This window comes from Denticeps clupeoides, chromosome 15 (genome assembly GCF_900700375.1).
Source record: "Denticeps clupeoides chromosome 15, fDenClu1.1, whole genome shotgun sequence".
NCBI lineage: Eukaryota > Metazoa > Chordata > Actinopteri > Clupeiformes > Denticipitidae > Denticeps > Denticeps clupeoides.
The window spans coordinates 6707462-6717186 of NC_041721.1; the positions used below are offsets into that span (position 1 = coordinate 6707462).

The 9725-nt window shown below is 47.3% G+C and overlaps 1 protein-coding gene across 1 annotated transcript; it reads right to left on the reverse strand.

The window, feature by feature from the left end:
- Nucleotides 1-6648: 6648 nt before the first annotated feature.
- On the reverse strand, nt 6649-9492 carry btg1 (B-cell translocation gene 1, anti-proliferative). Its single transcript, XM_028955533.1, has 2 exons — nt 9124-9492; nt 6649-7113 (listed from the first exon to the last, which is right to left on the reverse strand). The coding sequence occupies exons 1-2, from the start codon at nt 9266-9268 to the stop codon at nt 6728-6730; spliced, it is 531 nt and encodes a 176-aa protein (XP_028811366.1). The 5' UTR covers nt 9269-9492; the 3' UTR covers nt 6649-6727.
- Between the last annotated feature and the right edge of the window lie 233 nt (nt 9493-9725).

Genomic DNA, 9725 nt, shown 5'->3' on the forward strand with positions numbered 1-9725 from the left:
GCTGTGGTGACGTCTAGTCGTCTTAACGTTGTTGGAATGTTTGGTGTTTTTACTGTTGAAGACGCAAAGAGTGTTTTGTATTTGGACTTTCTGCACAAATAGTACTTTTATTAAATTACCAGAAATTGATCAAATATGAACAAATGTTATATTCCAAGAAAGATCTGTTTCAGACAGATATCTCCAAAATTTCCCTCACAAATTGCACGAGACAACATCAGGCAGATTTATTCAGAGCTTGTTTTAGTGTTCCTCTCAGCTGTAAACTGCATTTTATTCATTCTGAGAACACTCTGTAGAACCGACTTCACGGGGCACATTATTTATACATAAACAGGGTCAATGCGGAACGGTACCTACTAACGTTACGGGTCACTTCCCCATTTGACCCACAGAAATATTTGCATTTGCAATATTTGCGCAAATACACTTTCGGGGGACAACACAACCCATCCGAGACAGACACGTGTGAACCCAGAGATAACAAGGTCAGTAACAGGGATTCTGCAAACCACTATTACTACCTTCGATTACATTACATAACTCCACACGTGTTCATACATGTGTTTTGATGCCTCCAGTGAGAATCCACCAATCTAAATGGTCATGAAAACATCTTCGAGGAATATAACAGCCTACTGCTTCCTTGTTTTCTTTTTATGGTTTAAAATCGTTCGCTCTGGGGCTGTGGGTTTCCACGGAGCTTCATGCCGCCTGCCCAGGGCGTAGGTCTGATTGCCCAACGGCTGCCGGAGATGTGTGCTATGCTGTTCGGCCACCGGCATTCTGAGCTCCACCTGTTATTCCGCGCGTAGGCCGGCACGTTAAAAAAAAAAAAAAAAAAAAGCCAGACAAAGAGCCCACATGGCCTACACGGCAGCTGTTTCAACCGGAGAACTAAGATGCATTTCCTACAGGCGCACACACACACACACCACACACACGCTTCACTCCTACTGCTTTTCCCCCACTGCTCTCTTTTTCTGCGTGCGGGCGAAGAAACGACCGCTACACCGAGCAGATGTTACAGGAAAGAGGAAGCCCTGCCTCGCCTGCAGCCGTGGGCGTCGCCCACATCAGCTGGGGTTTTTTTAAAGGGCTGTTTGGCACCAAGCGCATGTGTTTACTGACTCATAACACACTTTTTTTTTTTTATTTCAACAGAAAGCACACAAAGCCACATCCAGAACTACGCACACGGAAACACACATGCAGATGTGCAACCACGCATGTTCAGAATGTTCTGGAAAGTTTTTGGGGAAGACTGACAAACACATAGCAATCAAAGTGATTATTCTACATATTTACTGCGTTATTAACATGTAATTATGGAACAATAAAGATGGGCTGTCTGCATTCTGGATAGTTGGGAGTGTGATGGGGTTAAATACTCAGGAACAGTGAACAACATGCAGCGTGGTTTGCTGTCAGGTCTTAAAAAAAAAAAGTGAAGTGATTGTCACATGTGATACACAGCAGCACAGCACACGGTGCACACAGTGAAATTTGTCCTCTGCATTTAACCCATCACCCTGAGTGAGCAGTGGGCAGCCATGACAGGCGCCCGGGGAGCAGTGTGTGGGGACGGTGCTTTGCTCAGTGGCATTTCAGCACCTTGGTAGATCGGGATTCGAACCGGCAACCTTCTGATTACGGGGCCGCTTCCTTAACCGCTAGGCCACCACTGGACATTGTGTGGATTTTTTTTAAACACAGTCTCTCACAAATTCTGCATTTTGGAGCTCAATCAACATTGAATTCCCTCGTCTGTTTTTATGTTTCATTAACTATATTTATAGCTTCATTGTACTGGTCTAATGTAGTAAAAATGTAAAAAAAAAAAATAGTTTGTTTTTTCACACACACACACACACACACACACACACATACACTTCCTTAACCGCTAGGCCACCACTGCCCCATAATAAAGCTACCAGGAGTGGGGTTCGAACCCACGAATACATGCGTCCATTGGATCTTAAGTCCACGCCTTAACCTCTCGGCCATCCTGGTTATAAGGCCTGGTTATACAGGGCTGAGTGCTGTTAGCCAGGACAGATGACTGAAAGAGGAACTCTTTTTTTTTTTTCACGCCCTTTGACCTGCCACAGGTGTTTGCAGATGGCTGTTTGCTTTGGCGTGACACTCTGTGACGGCTGTGATCTGGAAAACAAGTCAGAGTCACCAGGTTATGCTGAACTGAGCTGTAATCTGATGGCTGAATAGTACATTACAAAACGTTACAAATCCCACAAAGTCTGCATTTCGTAAAAAAAAACTTTCAGAACAAAATGTATAAATCCTTCATCCTTGTAACAACCGTGAAACAAAAAGCAACCCTTTTGAAGACAGAGCTAAGATTAAAGACTTTATTGTACTTAGGACAAGAGTAAAACAAGATTGTGGTCCTGCCCACTACTCCTCAGTGTAAAAAAATATAATAGAGAAAGAGAAAATAAAAAGGTAGCACAGCAATAAAAATAAGACAAAAAATACACATAACACAAAATAAATCTGTAATATTCATAACTATATGAATTGTAGCTGTGTCTGGGTTAGGGAGTTACTTGCTCACTGCACCCAGCTGCATCATATGCTGGTTCTTCTAGGTCAGGGGGTCACCAATCCTGGTCCTGGAGGGCACCAGTCCTGCACATTTTTTTCTGTACTTGTTATCGCCCAGCGATATAACTGATGGGCACCACGTTATGTAGTTGATTCATGGATTTCTGTTACTTCATGGGTTAATTAACTCAGATCAGAATGGCTCAGCCTAGATAAGGTCCATGTGTATTCTCTGTAAAAGGTGTGTGTATAGCGTCTGTTCAGAGTAAAGAGACTACAGTGTGTAGTGTGTGTTTCAGACCTTCACTAATTGTATGTTGGATGACCGGTGGGTGGATATTTATGGATGGTGGACCACCAGTCTTGATCTGTGCCGTGGAACTGGAAACAGTAATGAGATGTCTCTGACAGATTTTGGTCAGAAACAGACCATTGATGAGCAGGGTAGTAGATGTCTGACCAGCTACAATCTGTGTCTCATTTCAAAATTGAAGCTTCAAATAAACTGGTAACAAAGTGAATAGAAGATGCATTTTCTGCATTATAACGCAAAATGATGTTCTCTCTCTCTCTTTTTTTTTTTTTTTGAGCTGCTAGGCAACCTGAGGATTTGCGGGGGTTTGGGAACACTGCTTCCTATAATCAGTCTGTTTCTCTGTAGTCAGCTCTTTGCAGGGACACTACATTGTGTGCCAACTGCAATCTCTCCCTCACTCACAACGCGCCACTTCTGGTCCTCATGTTGCCACAGCTTGTGCTACCTTCTTATTGGCATTAGAAGAAAAATGACAAATTATAGTAACTATAGTACAGAAGCGTTGTTACATATCATTAAATATGTCAATATTAAATTATATTCAAATATTTTAAAATACTTAAATATTATTAAGATCAGTGTACTTTCTCATGTACTAACGTTTGTTGCATAGTATGTGTCGCTGTATCAATAAGAATTTTTTAGTTTAACATTATTATTTATATTAAGATTATTACCGTATGTAGGTAACAGATCTGAGACGGATGTATTTTATAAAGACTACATTAACCATCACCGGGAGACTTTATGATGCACTCACCAAAGTATAAGAATATGAGCATCTGTTGTCCTCCACCCACGCCGTCGCTCAAATCCGCCCTCTAAATCCGTCCCCACACCGCACAGCTGCCGGCTGGTCAGATGATCTTCTTAGTGCCTCCCAATCCCGAACTTTTCTGCCCAACTCGATTAGTCTAAGCGACGGGACCAGCCCAGGCATTTCCTCCAGCCGAAACAAGGGGTCCCACTTTACACGACAGCTCAGATGCAGGCTCACGGCAAACAAAAAAACTGGCAAACGTGCACAGGAGAACTTTTCAAGATAGGAAATATTTTATTACAGAGAAAAAAAAAAAACTTTTTCTTCCAAAATATAGAAATCTGTACAACTTCCGCACAATCAATTTACATGAACTGTACAAATTTACAGCAGTTCATCACAACATACCCAAGAAAAAGAAAATGAACACAATAAAAATGTACTGACAAGAAATCACAAGATAGATACAGGTTTTCGTCTTGGGTAGCGCTTTTTTTTTACCATTTCATAAGAAAAAGAAAAAAAAGAAAAGAAAAAAATTGAAAAAAAACAAAGAAGTCTATCAGCACAGAGAATGGAAACGGATCTTTTTCATTATTATTTTTCTTAACCAAAAGTACTTTGGTCCTTGCCAACACTCCCAACATGAAAGGCTTCACCTTGGAAACAGTTATCTGTGTTAAAATATGAAATACAAAAAAGAAATACACAGAAGAAAAAATTATTGGCACTTCCCATGTGTCATGTCATGTAGCCTAATGTATGTTTAACAATTACGGTACATTCTACAAAACTATGCAAAAAAAAAAAAAACTTTTTTTTTTTTTTTAAAACAAAACATCCCAAATGTGAAAGTGGCAATAATTTCAACTCATCAAAAACCTAATCGACAAAACCAAAACTGGCTAATTCCCTTCCATGTTTCACATTCCAACATGCACGGCTCTTCTGTAAGGGTTCGACTCGAATGTGTGAGGCCTGAGTTTGGCAATACATTCCTGGAGAGACGCTCACATCTCCCCGTCACACAACTTCAACTCTGAACGTGTTTAGTGCATTTTATGTGCTATCGCGCCACGCTGCTTGCAAACCATGCTACGCTCCTGAAACCTTTGTGCACTAGCGCTGGGTACCAGTACTGGGGAGGGAGGGGACGATTTCAGTGTGAAGGTTTAAAAAAAAAAAAAAAAAAAAAAAAAAAAAAAAAAAAAAAAAAAAACCTTGTCTATTCGGAATTTGGTTAGACCGCCAGTGTGTATTACACCGGTGAGAGCCAGAGGGGGGGGGGGGGGGTTCCCTCTGTCCATCTGGCTCCCGCGGACGGCCATCCCGGCTCTGTCGGACTCAAAAACAGCACAGCAGCCTGGCTCCATTACCCATAATCCTCCGAGTGAGAGGCTTTAGCACAGATATAGTTCTGACTGGTACGTCCATGCTCAGCAGCTTATCAGCTAAAGGCCGGTCGCAAACACCCTTGGCACGGACACACACCCACCCGCTAAAATCTGCCCCGATGAAAACGTTGGATCGCCTCACTCAAAAAAAAAAAAGTAAACTCATGTAAACAAATTCTCGGCACGTCCTCCCCAAAAAACGACATCCCAGAATAGTCCCAGCAGCGTCTCCACAAGGTCTCTGGGTAAGGCTCATTAAGGACGGAGCGTGCTCAGTGTGTGTGTGCTGGCTTTGCCCCGCCGCCGGCTGGGCGTCCCGTGCAGAGGGAGGGGTCCGGAGTTGTGGGGGAGAAAGAGTAGCTGCCCTGGACCGGATGTCCGGCTCGTCCCCCTGCACTGCCCACCGGGGGGAACGGTGATATGTGTCACTGCACGCTCCGGACGAGGGGAAGAGACGTGGGACGGCTGCGGTCCCCGACCCCCCCGCGCCTGTGCTGGGAAGGGGGCATTGGGTCAGTCCTCCTGCCTGTACCTATCTGCTCCACTCCTCAGAACCCTGAGCGTTCAGGCGACCACACCAGGAAACTCTGCGCTTGCTCCGGAGAGCGGCAGAGAACGTGGAACGTTCGAATGACGCCTCGAGGAAGCTACATGGCACCGAAACAACAAATTTGAAATGTTGCCGTAAAAGCTATAAAAAAAAAAAGAGAAATGGTCAGAAACCCTACTGACACCACATGGGTTGGAATGCTGCGGATCCCAGTGAAGAACAGAAACCATACAGGGTTAAAGGTCAGTGTGCAATCAACGGCATTTGACGGGGTCACCCATCTCACACCCTGTCACAGTGACAGGAGCGCGGTGCTACAGGGGGCTGGTCGGAATAAATAAACGGCAATCAACTATTAATGTGATTCGTTAACGGGACGGCACACGTGCGGTCGGGGGGCGGGGCAACTCTACTGTGAGCTGTCCGGAATCCAGGAGGGAGACAATTTCGTAGCCCTGAGCAATAAAACATCTCAAAAACGAAAACAAAACATTTTAATTAAAATTTTAAAATGTGCCCTGTGGTCCAAGCAAATGTTTTTTTTAAGAGGTTCGCTGATGGGCACATGACCCGGGTTGGAACAGACACGGGCGCTAACTCGACTTCGCACACCCCAGATCTCACCAAAACTCAATAAAAATAGCAATAAATAAAATAGTTTCTTTTCTTTCTGAGATGAATCATACTTTAGCTTGGGGACAGTAGCTTTTTGACACTTATAGAGGTTTGCTGTGGCCGTGGTGTTTAAAACCAAAGAAAAGTGTGTGTGTGTGTGTGTGTAGGGAAAAGTGCAAATTCAACATGGATCAAAACTTTTTAAAAAGACCCTGGTTCCTGGTTTCCCTTCTCCTGGGCGGGGTTAGGGGGTGGGACGGGCGTGGTCTAAACTGACACCGCCCCTCCCCAAGGTGCATCCCGTCACGGCCCCTCACAATGGAGCTTTCTGGCAGATCCAACACAACCTAATAGACAAGTGAGATTTAAACCCACAAGGTTTCCATCACCTGGACGATAGGCCACATCCTCTGTTTTTCATATTTTAATTTCTTTTCTTTTTTTTACGTTTTTTTTTTCTCTTTTCTGTATTTCATTATTATCTGGAAAAAAAAACCACGCCTGGCCTGTCTGTGCTTCGCTCGGCTTTAGCTGGACACAGTCATCATGCTGTAGCTTTTGGAGGGACTGGTCCGGCCCAGAAGCAGCTCCTCCTTGCAGCTGATGTGACTGTCCACCAGCGAGTTGGCGGCATGGCCGGTCCCCGCGGTGACCGGTCCGCCGGCGGCGGCGCTGGGCTGAGACTCGTACAGCACGCAGATGGAGCCGTCCTCGCCGATCCGGTAAGACACCTCGAAGGGGTCCACCCACAGCGTCAGCTCGCTGGGCAGGAGCAGGTAGAGCTGCTGGATGGTCAGGCCAATGCGCTGGCCGGCCTGGCCCACCAGGGGGTCCATCTTGTGGTTAATGCGGATGCAGCGGTAGCCCGAGCCCTTAAAGGGGCGGTCAGGGAACCAGTGGTGCTGGTATTGTTCTGCCGAGAGAGAGAACAGAGTGGCCCCAAACGTTAAAACAACGTCCACACCGTTATTACTGCATTATTACCCAAGGAACTTATCCCACTTAGAAAACTTTTACCTTTTATAGCTTCAGATGAATAAATATGTTAATTAGCATGCCATAAAAGTGACAAAGCTTGTTTATTTGGTAAAAAGGGGCGTGCTTGACCGTTTTTAAGCTGCGAAGGAACGGCTCAAATTAAAACACGCTGTTGCATGCTGCGTCTTTGCCACATGATGAGCACGCGAGCTGGTTACTTCAGGTTATGCCAGGTTACCCCCGGTCACACTACCCAGCATGGCGAGGGAGCAAAGTGACTTAGCTTACAGGACCTTTATACGGCCCGTTACGTTTTCTGAAAGATTCCGCAATCAAAGGGAAAAAGTTGAAAGGGTGACCGTGCTTCCTTTCTACATTTAACAATTCACTTAATTGTTTGGTACCTTTAGATTTAGAATTTTAAGGGTTGCCTGGAAAATATTGAGACTATTGCCAAACTGGTATTTCTGGACAATGACTTTGTTTTGGTGCGAGTGAATTTAAACTGGACCTTGGGTTTCTGGGACTATAAACCAAAGCAAATCCCCAAAAAGCGCGAAAGACCGGAGGACAGCAGGGCGAGAAAGCCAGAGGGCCTGTTGTGAGATAAAGTCGGTACGGGACTACGTGACAGAGCGAGAGTGCCCGGACGGGGGAGGGGAGGCGCTGGCTGGTTGCACAATCCCCCGCTGGCCCCGTGTTACAAAGTCCTCGACCGGCGGCGCTGCACCGCGCACGGACTTCAAAACAAATCCCGTCCCACAGCCTGGCCAGCGTTCGTGCCCGATCCTTCCTGGGCGCCCAGCTCAATTCCGGCCGAGTGCAGGGCGTTAATGTCCATGTCAGCCCCGCTTGACGTGAGTCATGGTAAAAACTGGCCGACTCTCGCCTTTCACCGCGAAACAAGAGACGGCCCGGGGGGGGAGGGCAGGACCCGGAGGGCACCTGTCTTCTCAAATAATGGACTCTGTCTCAGCCGGGAGGGTTTGGCACGTCTGAACTCAGAACGAGGGCTGAAAAGGCGGCCGCTTTTAGCAACAAAGGCTCTTTGTGGAACGGTAAACAGAGATAAAACATTTAAATTCCAGATACAAGTATTACTGGTGAATGTTTTCGATGTAGACAGTGTCCCAGCACCAGCGTCTAATCGTGGTTCTTATAAACAACACTTGCAGCCGTTAATCCGCCCGAGCGGGTGAATAATCCGGCCGGGCCTGAACCGGCCTACTTCGCCGCGGGCCCTGCAGGGATCTCTCTCTCTCTCTCTCTCTCCCTCCTTCTCCGCCCCCACCCCCCCACCCCGTCCGGCCACATCCTGTCCCGCCGGCTGTTTACAAACACCGGGCCCTGGACGCCAGAACCCGCGCCTTTTACTTCTCTTTCCTGCCACGACAGATCTGCCAAATCTGGCTGATGACAGATTCAATTTGCGCAAATTCCACTCACTTGAATTAGTCCTGGACGCGCCAGGCAAGGCATAAGCCAATTTTGTCCTGGAATAAATGATGCATTTCTTGGATTAAATATGAAGGAGAAACCGCCCACGGTCGTTCGTCTTCATAAGTGAACTATTATCTCTGACGGGGGCTGCGTGTCATTATTTGTCATCATTAAAGTCCACACTCGAGAATCGATAAAGCAATGCGTACTTTATGGGGGGGGATTTGGCCATGTTTTCTTTTCCGTACCACGCCATTAATTAGACGAATAGACTAATACCCGCCGTTGCGTTGTAACGCCTATATCGGAGGTATTAACTAGCAGCTAGCTGGGGCGTCTTTGCCTTTGTGTTCGTGCGTGTCGGCTCCGTTATGTAAGAAATAACGCGTATTTACGGACGCGCCGCGCGCATTGCGTAATGCAGCCCGCGCGCGTCTCCGGGGACCCCCCCCCCCCCCCTTCCCCTCAAAACAATAGCGCGGGGTTTCGGTCACAAAAACCGTACCGGCCAGGATGTCCTGCAGGCTCTGGCTGAAGGTCTGGAGCTGCCTGTCGTTCACGTGGCCCTTCACCCGCAGGAACCGGGAGAGAAAGCCGACGGCCGCGCTGATCTCTGGCTTCATCGTGGCGCGTGCGCGGAGGGTATGCATCGAGGAGGCGACGGGGCTCCGTGCGGTGCCGCGGCGGCGCGTCTTCCTGCGTGCGGACGCCGATCCTTGTGTCTGTCGAGTTCGGGTTCCGTCAGGCCGGTGCTGGGCATTTATTAGTCGAGGTGAGGACCCGGTCCGGAACTCGAGGGCAAGCGGGACCCTGTTGTCAATAGTTCGAGGGGGGAAGGTGGGCGCGTCCGACCCTGAGCCGCCTTCTTCCTCCTCTACAGTGGAACGAGCTGTGCTCGGAATCGGCTTATGTAGCGGCTCCGCCCAGCCCGGCATGACGTCACCAGCGGCAGCGGCAGCAGCGCACCAATCCGAGGCGCGCTGCCTTAGGAGGCGTTGTCTTGGTGACGTCACGGTTCTTGAAATAAACAGAGCATACGAGAGAGAAAACATCCCCACTCAGCTCCCATTTGTTCATTTTGTTACTGTTTCGAACCAAAATGGACGC